We start from the raw sequence: 12,819 nt of genomic DNA, 5'->3' as shown, positions 1-12,819 counted from the left end.
TCCTTTTTTAAACATCTCGCGGTGGTTTGCGTGCTTGGCTCTGAGGAGCAAGGTTTGGGTTTTTCTCGCTGGGGGGCAGCAGGCCGGGCAGCACGGGATGTTGGGAGGTTGCTCCAAGTGTTTCCTTCTCCTTCTTCCCACGCGGGACGGAGCTGGGACCTGCTCTCTGGGTCTCAGTCCCTCTCCCGGGATCTGCTGGGCGGGCGCGTGTGCCTCTTTCCCCTCGCCCAGGCGGAGTGGATGGGGAGGGTCTGTCTCCCGCGCTCAGCCGGGGGTGGAGTTTAGCGCGTGTCGCTCCCGCGGCCCGGCCTCCGGCCCCGCCCCCCCGCCTGCGCCTGCGCCTGCGCCGGGCTGGGCTCCGCCTCCGTCGTGTGTTTGTGCCCGGGCCGGGGCTCCACGGTGCGGGCAGAGAGCGGCCGCCGCCCAGCGCAGGGTTTGCAAAGAGCCGGGGCCGCGGGGGCCGGGGCGTGGGGAGTCTAGTCCCGGGTCCTGTGCCCCGGCGCCCTACAGCTCCAGTGACCCCCCCTATCGCCACCCCCAGCCCCTGTAGCGCCCCGACCCTCCGGAGCCACCCCCAGCCCCTGGAGCCCCCCACTGAGCTCTAGCCATCACCCTTATAGCACCCCACTGGCCTGTAGCCACCACCCAGACCCTATAGCACCCCGCTGGACTGTAGCCATCATCCTTATAGCACCCCACTGGCCTATAGCCACCACCCAGACCCTATAGCACCCCACTGGCCTGTAGCCATCATCCTTATAGCACCCCACTGGCCTATAGCCACCACCCAGACCCTATAGCACCCCGCTGGACTGTAGCCATCATCCTTATAGCACCCCACTGGCCTATAGCCACCACCCAGACCCTATAGCACCCACTGATCTCTAGCCATCATCCTTATAGCACCCCACTGGCCTATAGCCACCACCCAGACCCTATAGCACCCCACTGATCTCTAGCTATCATCCTTATAGCACCCCACTGGCCTGTAGCCACCACCCAGACCCTATAGCGCCCCACTGATCTCTAGCCACCACCCAGACCCTATAGCACCCCACTGAGCTCTAGTCATCATCCTTATAGCACCCCACTGTCTTAGCCACCATCCAGCCCCTATAGCACCCCACTGATCTCTAGCCACCACCCAGACCCTATAGCACCCCACTGAGCTCTAGCCATCATCCTTATAGCACCCCACTGGCCTTAGCCACCACCCAGACCCTATAGCACCCCACTGATCTCTAGCCACCACCCAGACCCTATAGCACCCCACTGGCCTGTAGCCATCATCCTTATAGCACCCCACCATCTGCTCACTTTCCCTCTACAGCACCCTGTTATTCTGCTACCAATCCCCCTCAGCCATTTCCTCCCTCTATAGCACCCACTCACTCCACTAGTCCCTTCATCATCAGCCATTCATCCACCCATTATCTTCCTCTCTGTCAACATCTAGCTCCCGTAGCAGACTGCTGTTCCCTTCTGCCCTATATTGCACCCCCATTATTTCTCTCTGTGCATCTGGTATCTCTGCTAGGTGTCAAACACCCCTGGCCTCAATGGAGGAGGTGGGTAGGGACAGGAGAGTGGTGTGAATTGGGGTGCCACAGAGGGGAATTTTAGTAATTTTAATTTCATCCTCCCCCACTTTCCCAAATACATATATGCTAGAAGCTTTTCCTTTGTAAATGTGGATGTTTGCAGAAAACTTACAAAATATCAGCTGTGTGTATGGACCAACACGGTTGAATTGTCACTTGCTGCTTCTCCAGAGTGAGTGTATGCTGTAGAACCTTGCTAATCCACACAGCTCCATAAGGTGCATGCCAAAAGGTGATTGTTCCCTCTTTGCAAAGATTTTATAGCAAGGTGGTGTAGTAAGGTGTCATTTTGCTACTTCTTTTGTATGTCTGGTGTAAAGCAGCAACTACAATTTCACCTGAAGTTGATGGAACCAAATGGTTACATCAGGAGTAGCAAAATTTATTGCAGTAATGCCTCCTTCATATTTATAAATTGGGCAGTAGGTAATGATAGGTTGGATGATCTGTTGTGGGGAACCATACTTGCACATTGGGGAGTCCTTGATTTTCCATCTGTGCATTAGATATCTGCATCTACCATGGTTGGTTTGAATTCGGTTCAGAGTTGACCAAGATGACTGTGGAAGGTCAAACCCAGGAACCTTCTGCGTGGGATCTGGCACAAGGTGCTTATTTTTTAACTCTCTTTTAGTCCAATCTGCTTGCCAAGCCTCCTGATCATAGCCTGATTGTATGAGGCTAAACGAATGTTCCTAGAACGGCTTGTGGGATTTAAGATGTTGGGGTGGGGATAGGGGGTGGGAGAAGTTGTCAAGGTTTTGGTCAATAGGAAGACAACTGTTTTCCTGGAATCGCTGAGCTTCACGGAATGTTGCAGCAGTTCAGTGTATCGGCGGGGGAGTGATGCTAGACAGGACAGGTAGTTAGGGTGTTGGAGTTGACTTAAGGGTTCCCATGATGCAACGCTTCACTGTATTCATCTGGGTCTCTACAAATCATGTGTGGCTGCACAATATTCAGCTACTGAATATACAAGTGCTGTTGTGTTGCAGATGTTCGCAATGCTGATGCATCCCAGGTTATACCTGCTAGTTTCAGGATTATGTTGGCTTTCGTTTTTATCTTTGCAGCTACTTTCTCAAGATGGTCATGGAAGATGAGTGTGGTGTTGAGTTTCACTCTGAAATATGTTGGAGAGTAATCGTGTTGCACATTTTTACCACAGAAAGCTACTTTGTGTGTTTTTGACACTCCTGTTATCAAGATGAAATGTGTTTACTATTGTTTTTCCAGAGTTTAGTTTGAGCCTCCATTTCCAGAAATATTGTTCCATACTTTGGAAGTCCTCAGTTAATGCTTTCTCAATGTCATGGAGGTTTGCTTGGATTGTCATGAAAAGATCTGCATATCCACATTTTCATGATTTAACTGGAGACATGTCACTTATGTAAATATTAAAAGGGCTGGCGCAAGTACAGAGCCTTGTGGTAGCCTGTTGTTTATGACATGGGGTGAGCTGTTCTTACTACCCAGGTACCCCTGTAAGCATCTGTTACTCAGCATGGTCCACAGCAGGTGAAGTGTTTGCTAGCAAGATATAATTTTAGCAAGTTTCAGCATCAGGCCCTTAATCCATACAGTATCGTACGCAGATGAGAGGTCAACAAATATTGCGGCAGTCTTTAAGGTTTTTTTGATAGCTAGCCTCAATGTGAGTTGTGAGTGCCAGAACTTGGTCACAACAACTATGTTTTGGCCGGAAGCCTGCCTGTTCCACAGGGATAATTGGCTCAGAAAAAGAGCGTATTCTTTTGAGGAGGATATATTGAAGAAGTTTATAGGTCATACATAGGCCAATTTCTCTACTATCTTAGTGGCTCTCAAACTTTTTTACTGGTGACCCCTTTCACATAGCAAGCCTCTGAGTGCAACCCCCCTTATAAATTAAAAACACTTTTTTGTATATTTAACACCATTATAAATGCTGGAGGCAAAGTGGGATTTGGGGTGGAGGCTGATAGCTTGCAACCCCCCACATAGTAACCTCGCAACCCCCTGAGGGGTCCTGACCTTCAGTTTGAGAACCCCTGGCCTATCTCTTCCTGCTTTATCGGGGCTTTCCAGGCTTTGGAGTGGCAGTTACCATTGACTCATGCCATATTTCAGGGATCCGTACTATTCTTAAGGTAACGGAGTACAATGTTGCTAGCCATTGGAGTCCCTTGGGGCCGAGATGGTGGAGGAATTCTGGCGGAATACTGTTAGGGCTTGCAGCCTTCCCTTTTTTCATCATGGCAAGGCCTTCTTTTACTTCCTCAATGCTGACAGTGACAGGTTCTCCTTAGGGGATTGATGCAAGTGTTCGGTAGAGTTGTTGATACACTTCTCTTCTTGTAAAAGCAGCAAAGAGTCTTGTGGCACCTTATAGACTAACAGACATTTTGGAGCATGAGCTTTCGTGGGTGAATACCCACTTCGTCAGATGCATGCATCTAAAACGTCTGTTAGTCTATAAGGTGCCACAAGACTCTTTGCTGCTTTTACAGATCCAGACTAACACGGCTACCCCTCTGATACTTCTCTTCTTGTGTGTTTATCAAGTGGTCCTTTTGTGTTCTCTACCAGTTTGGAGGCTATTGAGTTTGGCTGTTTTTTTGGTGGCTAGTACTCTGGCACTAGCGGCCCCAGGACGTTGCAGTAGTGTCCAGGCTTGACAACTTGAATGTGTAAAATCAAGGTTTTGTACACAATCAAGCCAGCGCTGGTGTATTCCTGTGTCAAAAGAGTAGCAGGGCTTTTGCGGTATGAGAGCTCCTGGTCTGATTGTATTTCCGGAGAAACTCCTGTGTCTCTCTCGTCCAGCAGGGAGTGTGCTTTTTTCGGAAGCCTCGGGGAATGTTCTTCTTTCCTGCTACTTTCAGGAGCTCTGTGAACCGTTGATAGCATTTTGGTCTCGCTGGAATCCTTGCAACAGTTTTCTCAACAGTCAGGCATCCCAATCAGTTTTAGCAAAATTTCATCATGGTACCTGTTTTGGAAAGAACACATGAAGTTGGATGCCTATGTAGATCATTATAGGCCTGTGTTGGCTGTTTGAAAATGCTGATAGTACTTAGTGTTATGTGGTCTTTAGACACAAAGGTTAGGTCTGGATTGTACCCATGTTGCCAGCAGCTTGAATGGAATGTTGATTGTTGTTTTAGTTTGTAGATTAGTTGTAAGTCTTGTTCAGATATCCAGTCCATGAGATCTTTGCCATTGGTTTCATTTGTTTTATAGCCCCACGTAGTGTGGTGACTATTAAATTCACCTGCATAGATGCATGGAATAGGAGTGCTGGGTAGTGCTGGTTTTGGCCAATATTATATGTCAAAGTGTTTATGTAAGTGAGGCATTTTGGCATCATCCCCAAGGAGGGATATGTCACCAGTAATGTGAATAGTGTCTGTCTAGGTTTGAAATCTAAATGTGATCTGATCAAACACAATAAACCCAAATCTTTTACTACCACTTGGTTTTGGGTGCTAATTTTGGCCCTGATACAACAAAGACCTACACACTGGCTTAACTTGAAACATAAATAGTCTCATTGTATGCTTGAAGTTAAGCACGTTCATAAGTCTTTGCAAGATCAGGTGCTTTGCGTATATCCATAAATACGTTTTGTTCCTGGTCCTCCTACAAGCCACTAGAGAACCATAGCTGAAAAAGGCTCTATGCTTGTGCCATTCGCTCCAAAACCAAATAATAATAATAAAAAAATCTTGTCAAATTTGCCATATATTTTTGGACATCCAGGTCAGGATTGTTTTTCATTACTCTGAGTTCCAGCATAGTGCTTCTTAGCTTTTGCAAATCCTCAAATTACGAGAGATCCTCTCTGTAAAAAATTGAGTTCAATCACAATGGAAATTTTCTATCAGAAAATATAATGTACACATTGCATAATATACAACATATTTTTTAAGATAGGGATAATTTATTTCTTTGATCTAGAATGACAAGCTCAGGGTTGTGGTTGATGCTGTGCATGCCGACAACATGAGTGTCTTATTGAAATCTGCACAGTCTTTGACAGGTCTGCATTCATCCACCTGTACTCTTTGAGCTTAATGCTCTTTTGGCTGATGTAAGCTTGGCCTATCTCTGGGTTCCTCGGTTATCCTTGTGTAGTAGGTACTGACAGTTTTACTTGTCTGGATAGTAGTTCTACTTATCCAAGGTTGTCAGCAGTCAGATTTCTCACAAAATAATCATATAGTGTTTTAATAGATTTTACAAAACAAAGGGTCTTTATTTTTCTAAAGCAATGTAACTTATTACCCAGTTTATTCTTTGAAATCTGACGCCGTTAGATCTACCCTACTTAGTCCAAAGTCTCTATTTTTCAGTGGTGTCTGCCTAAGGATGCACGTGTCTTGAAAGTCTTTCAGATTCACTAGATGTTACTCATGCCATAGAGATGAAGGAACTTAATTCTCATCAATATACAAAGGCAGTTTTCTCTAAATTATGTCCAACAGTGTGTTGTTACTTTTTTGAACCCCCCTCCCCTACCTTCTCCTTCAGAATGAAACATGGCTGAGGATTCTCAGAGAAACTTCCGCTCTGTCTACTATGAAAAAGTGGGATTTCGTGGTGTTGAAGAAAAGAAATCATTGGAAATTCTACTGAAAGATGATCGATTGGGTGAGTTGATCCCACTATTTCCTGTACTTTCTGGGCATGATTTTTGGTTGTGCTGAAAACCCACAACTAAATTAAGTCAGCGGTAACTGCTGGTGCTTAGCACCTCTGATCCTTTGTCTTTAAACTTTTTATGTTTTTTACTGTGATATTAATAGTAATGTTGCAAAAAGAGTAGTATTTAAAATTGCTAGGGGATATTCTAGACTTCAGTGGTACTAATAGCTTCCAATAGGTGCATTTGAGAAGCAGTGGATATTTTATTTAGAACCTCTTGCTTATTTTTCTTCTTATTCTTTATGCTCAAGAAACTGAAAATGTTTGTATGAAAGTAATTTTTGTTCAGGAGTTGCTCAGCTTCTGCTGCTAATTCCTCCTCCTCAAAGTCACAATGGATTGTGATATGATTATTATTTCTACTGATCTCTGAGGTGTGCTAAGTCTGTCAGAAAACAGAAAGATAGACATGGTCTCTGCCCCAAAGAGCTTATTTGTAAGTAGTCTTGAGGCAGCAACACATTTTTCAAAAGTGCCTAAAACGTCATTTTCCCCCATTGATTAGATCTAGTGTACCTATGGCTTCATTTTAAATCGAGTTAAGATTTAAATTTTCAGTAGAATCATTGGAGCAGTTTGTATGACACTTCTCTCCATTTTGAACCAAAACGGATTAGCTTTTATTGATAGTCCTTTTAAAGTGCAATTTACAGATGTAGATCTGCAACTAAAGAATTGTCCTGTTATTGAAAATATTTCAAGTATAAAATGTTTTGAAAAATATTTGCTTTCTTTGCAGATATTGAGAAGCTTTGCACATTTAGTCAAAGATTTCCTCTCCCATCCATGTATCGTATCCTGGTGTGGAAGGTGCTTTTAGGTATGACATGTGAGTCTGTGGTTTTAGAATAAGCTGGGTATTTTGTCATTTGTTTGGGGGATAGTAAAAACATGGAATACTCCGTTTTGTGACCAGTTGCTAATGATAGACCTGGGTCCGCTTCTGCGTACTCGCAAGTTTCACACAGAAAACATTTAATGTACACATGCAAGTTAACAACAATTTGACTTTGTTTTATGCATGCATTTTGGGAACTCATGTACATGCGGTTTTACAAAATTAGGTAATTGAATTTAACTTCTATAAATGTGATTATAATGTCATGGACATGATATGAATAATTAGTGTGGGTAAAGTTAGATGTTTAATATAAATAGCTGACATCTAACAGGGTTTTCAGTATTGTCAAAAAACATTAGACATCTAAGTGAAACTGAATCTCTGATCAAAACTAGATTTTAAAAAGTTAGGGATTTGTGTTGAACTGATTATTTAATAGAATATGTCTGTGGTTAGACTCCCTATTGTAGTAAGCTTTCCAACAAAGTTTAGCTCTAATTTTTCTTCTGATGTTAAATGATATTTGCCACTGGAGAGGAGAAGGAAACCAGGACCATAAATAGGCCAAGCCCTAGATTCTGTGTAGCAAGTGAGTCAGATTACTAATTCCAACAGTATTAATGGTGCTTCGGAACAGCTTTTTCAGTTTATTGGATTTATTAGTGCCTGGGTTGCAAACACTGTAGAGGAATGTTTAAATCCTGTCTAAAACTTTTCTCGTTAAACATTTTTTGTTCACTTTATTTAAAAATAATTTCAAAAGTGAATTATTTTAAAAATTAATGAATGTCCATGTTAAGATTTGTAAACACTTTTTGGGTGCAAAACCTAACAGTTGATTCTGAACCTTGTGATACTGTTCCTTTTATTAAATGATCATACATAATGAAACCCTGAGCAATAGCAGAATTAAGCTAGGGATAAACACATTTCTTGAGACAGGTAACTGAAAGTTGTGGAGATTTAGAATCCTTTAAAATGTTGTGAGGAAGAAATATAGATGGTGTTAAGAAGTAACAGCAGAAGATCTTTCATCCAAAACCTCACTGTTAACGGCACAAAGGAATTTCTGTGCAAAGTTGTAATTCAGTTTAGAGCCAGTAGCATTTGTTCACTGCCTCAGACACCATGATTTGTGAATCGTACAACCCTATAATACAATGAAATGTTGGGTAGGTTGAGTCCGTCTGTGTCTTTTTATATACCAGCTTATATCTTAGTCTGATTCTGAGTATATAGAAAGTGTAAGAAACATGTTTACAAATCTCATTTTAGAACTCAGTCTGGAAATTTTAAATATGTGAACTCTTTTCAGTTAAACAACCCAGAATAGGGTAAAACATTCTACAGACATCTTGGGTCTGCTGAGGCACAAGGAATAGTTGAGTGCAGGGAGGATTGCTTGTAATATGTCTTCAAAGATTTTTCTTAGTGTAAACATTCATCAGGAACTACAATCCAAAACATCTCTGCCTTGATGATTGGAACAACAGCCTTCTCCATTTCTACTTCTACTTTCAATTTTCTACTTCTAAAATTGGATTTGAAAGATGACAGGCGCTGATGCCTTCCCAGGTTATAAAGTGTGCCATATATATATCCTGCTTAATTTCCTCAACAAAGTATGGCTCATTAGAGCTAAGTGGAGGGTCTGTTGCACTAAAATGATTTATAGACTTCACTGCATTTTTTGTGACTCCCTTTTCTCTGTCTGCCTAGGGTCAGTTTTCTAGATTTAACCTGTAAATTTAGCAGCATGTACTTGCTTAGTTATGATGGCTTGTTCAATCCTAGCTGTTAGGATGCAGCCTGATTTGCTCTGGCAGTTTGAAGAAAAGTGTCTATATCTATTTTGTTTGGTACTCAAATTCTGTGATTTCCTGGGTTAACACTTGGGAGTACTATTCTCCTTCATTTAAAGAGAGGCAAAAGCAGCAGATTAATCTGATTCAAGACTAATTTTGAAGAGTGCCGCCTTCTGATTAGTTCCTACAAAACTAGTGATTAGTTTTACACCATTAGTGATACATAGGAGCATTTCTGCTTTGGCCTCATTGAGATCTTACTTTTGTTGAAGTCACTGACAGTTTTGTTGTTAACTTCAGTGGTAGCAAGATAAAGTCCTAAGTGAGGTGAAGTCATTAGGATGAAGGAAAGTGCTCAGTTAAGAGCGCACTAGAGGAAAGATGTCATATGAGTCTGTTATAGGGCGACCAGATGTCCCGATTTTTATAGGGGTAGTCCTGATTTTTGGGTCTTTTTCTTATATAGGCTCCTATTACCCCCCACCCCGTCCCGATTTTTCACACTTGCTGTCTGTTATGGATATCATAAATCATTTATTGGGACAGTGGAAAGATAACTTATCCTTCTTGTAATGGTGGTAGAAAGATAGGCGTTTAACATAATCAGCTGTGTTATGTGAGGAAAATTTAGTGTGTTACATGCTTCTTTGGTTGACATGGTTATGGGGCCTCTACCTGAAATTGATTCATCCTGTGTTACTGAAATTACTTCCCACCACTGATTCAGAGGAGGATTGATCTCTCTGGCCTGGGCTACACTAGCGGGGGGGGGGGGCGGGTTTCGAACTAAGATATGCAACTTCAACTACGCTATTCACGTAGCTGAAGTCGAAGTATCTTAGTTCGACTTACCTGGCTGTCCTCATGGTGGCGAGTCGACTGCTGCGGCTCCCCTGTCGACTCCGCTTACTCCTCCTGCCAAGGTGTAGTAAAGAAGGTTCCACTATGGGTAATGTAAATTAAATAAGAAAGTTGCACAGTACCTTTGTGTTACTTATATGCGCACACACAACCCTGATATTCTTAGAGGGACTATAGAATTTTGGAAAGGGAACTGTTCTGTTTTTGTATAACTGCTCTTCAATCTAAGCTGCTGCTGATTTGTTATGCTGTTGGTAAGGTATTTGTATAGGAAGTGCCCATTTTGTTTTTTCTATGAGACCATGAATGTCTTTATTGCTAAGGAATAAAATATTTGTTCGGCATCTACGTTTATCTCCAAAACGAAAGGAAGACTCAGCACAAATACACAGGAAACGCAATATAGTAAATGCTGCAGATAAATCCAAGCCAATGGCAGTTTTGATTTTTTTTAAATGCATTTACATCATTAAACTAATTCCTCCTCATTCCAAACAATGAAACCTCTTCTCAACATACCAGCCTCCAGTGACCTCATGGACAAAAAATGATCAGCCAGATGCTGAGGCCTAAAAGGGGATCAGTAAACCAAGTCTGTGAATAAATCATTCCTGCATTCAGTCAACACATGACCTTCAGTTTTAATAAATACTATTATTTGCTTGGTCTGTGTCGTCTTGACTTTATAGGATTCTATACTGTAACTTTACCCAAGCTCACATGAGTAAGAGCTGCATGATTGGGACCTACATCTTTTGCAGGGTGTATATTAGTACATATTGAAGTAAGCATAGCCCCTTAGAAAGGGGATTCACTGCTTTCCTTCTCTCTCTCTCTCTCTTTTTTTTTTTTTTTAGGAATTATTCCTCCTCACCATGAATCTCATACTCTGGTGATGAAGTACCGAACGGAACAATATAGGGATGTGTATCATGCCCTCCAAGTAATTCGGTTTATCAAGGATTCTACCCCACAGGTTGAAGTTTTCCTTCGCATGCATCAACTGGAGTCAGGAAGGTTGCCTCGAAATCTGGCTTTTCCTCTGGTCAGTCATTGTTTCTTTTGACTTTCAACAGAATTCTTTCAGACAAAAGAAACATTACACTGAAACTATTAATAGCGTGAAAGATATACAGAGACAAAATGAAGTGAGTGTAAGACAGGATACTAATATCAAATTCTAGGTTTTACTCAAACTGTAAATTCGTTCATTTCCCACAAATTCTTGCATAAGCTTTTATGCCTTAAAACCTTTTCTATATTTTTTTTTTCTGGGCTTTGTTGCCTTTTGTATTCTAGCTCCTACCTTCATTTCTTTTTGTCTGAAATGCCTTAATGCAAATGAGAATCGTGCTGCAGCAGAGATTCCTGAATGTCTTGGGGCTGGGCCACTAAAAGCAGTGATTTAGTGCAACTTACATTGTGTTCCTAAATAATGCAATTTACTAACCTTGCATTTTTGTTAACCTGAGCTGTTTGGGGGTTTTATTCAAGTATTTAGTGCTGCTACAGGACTACCTGACCATTGATTATGGGAGTTCTGCTCTCTAATAGTTAATTTCCATGACTTCTATTTCCTTTCTGTGTTTCAAAGCAGAGAGCATGATATAATCTTGGTGACAGGGAAATCTAACATTTAGTGAAAGGAAGACAGCATGCATCTCAAGTACATATTGAGTTGTACTTTGAGAATAAGGTGCCTTGTCCCATGAGGGAGAGTTTACTAGTATCCAGGTAATTAAAAGTCTACAGAAGTGGCCTTTTATCTAAAACAAAATCATTCTGTACACAACATCTATAAGCAAAGAGCAATTCTATAAACTAGCAAACATTGTGGTGTAAAAGGGAGGAGGATGGCCCCATTTATTTGATAGAACACACACCATTAATATTGACTCATGTCACCTGATACTGATAACTTTTTATTTCTATTATACCACTGAGACACACCAAACTTCTGTCACTTGATTTAAAAATATAAACCCCTTTTATTTATTTTATTTATTCCGTTTTTATAGAAAATACAGTTGTGCAGTTAGTGCCAAATGCTTGAATTTTGTCAGTACCATTTCTCGTTTCACATATTTGTTCAGTTCATCTATCAAAATTACAGGGTCAGGGAATCACAATAACTTACACGGGCAGCCCAACAATTCTGTGGATCCCAATTTTCTGTTTTGTTTTCTAGGAACCAGAAGACGAAGTGTTTCTTGCCATAGCTAAAGCCATGGAGGAAGTGGTGGAGGATAATATCGACTGCTACTGGCTTGTCAGTAGTTTTGTGAATCAGTTAAACAACAAATACAAAGATTCGTTACCACAGCTGGTAAGTATTGTTTGTGAAAAGAGACACTGGGTGGAGTGGGGGGGAGATGTGACTTGGTATGCACTGAACATCTTGGGAGCTACGTCTAGGAGCTAGCAAGGGACTGGAAGTCAGTAGACCTGGTTCTATTCTGCTGCTAGCTACTATAAAATAATAATATAAGCCTCCAGTTGTGCTTTGTAAATTCCCTGGAACTTTGTGGTATAAGAAATTGATCTTGTTTGCTAAAACATGTTTCCATAGCATTTTGAATTTTTAGACTTTTAAGTTAAACAAAAATGTACACAAAAAATGAGCAGAGATATGTTTTAGCTTTTGTATCTGTAACCCGCTGCCGCGGATATCCAGAGCTATGAGCCACTGGGTTCTTCTTCGAGTGATTGCTCCTATGCATTCCAGTTAGGTGTGTGCGCGCCGCGCGTGCACGGCATCTCGGAACTTTTTTCCCCTAGCAACACCGGCGGGCCGGCTGGCGCCCCCTGGAGTGGCGCCGCTATGGCGCTAGTTATATACCCCAGCCGGCCCGTCCGCTCCTCAGTTCCTTCTTACCGCCCGTGACGGCCAGTTGGAACTGTGGAGTGCTCTTCGTTCTCCACGACCCTAGCTTTCGCATCTCTTTTTGTATATAGTTAGTTTAGTAGTTAGTTTGACAGTTTCTTAGATAGTTAGTTAGTGTATATTGATAAGGTAAAAGGGGGG

The 12,819-nt window shown here is 42.0% G+C and overlaps 1 protein-coding gene across 9 annotated transcripts in view; it reads left to right on the top strand.

Moving 5' to 3' along the window:
- The first annotated feature begins 292 nt into the window (after window positions 1-292).
- The window catches only part of LOC120398677 (TBC1 domain family member 7), a 30,466-nt gene continuing 17,939 nt past the window's right edge, over window positions 293-12,819 (top strand). Inside the window, exons 1-7 of one of the 9 annotated variants that reach the window (XM_039526227.1) lie at window positions 333-433; window positions 1,457-1,833; window positions 2,108-2,209; window positions 6,114-6,233; window positions 7,027-7,107; window positions 10,652-10,839; window positions 11,983-12,120. In XM_039526227.1, coding sequence (XP_039382161.1) covers window positions 6,122-6,233; window positions 7,027-7,107; window positions 10,652-10,839; window positions 11,983-12,120 — 519 coding nt within the window. In that variant the 5' untranslated portion in view covers window positions 333-433; window positions 1,457-1,833; window positions 2,108-2,209; window positions 6,114-6,121. Of the gene's footprint in view, window positions 434-475; window positions 1,834-2,107; window positions 2,210-6,113; window positions 6,234-7,026; window positions 7,108-10,651; window positions 10,840-11,982; window positions 12,121-12,819 lie in introns of those variants that run through there. The other 8 variants (XM_039526229.1, XM_039526231.1, XM_039526233.1 and 5 more) reach the window with 8 other exon arrangements.

Source organism: Mauremys reevesii, linkage group 2, assembly GCF_016161935.1.
Source record: "Mauremys reevesii isolate NIE-2019 linkage group 2, ASM1616193v1, whole genome shotgun sequence".
In the NCBI taxonomy this organism is placed as follows: domain Eukaryota; kingdom Metazoa; phylum Chordata; order Testudines; family Geoemydidae; genus Mauremys; species Mauremys reevesii.
The sequence above is the reverse complement of the archived record's forward strand: the minus strand, read 5'-3'. Positions and strand labels throughout refer to the sequence as shown.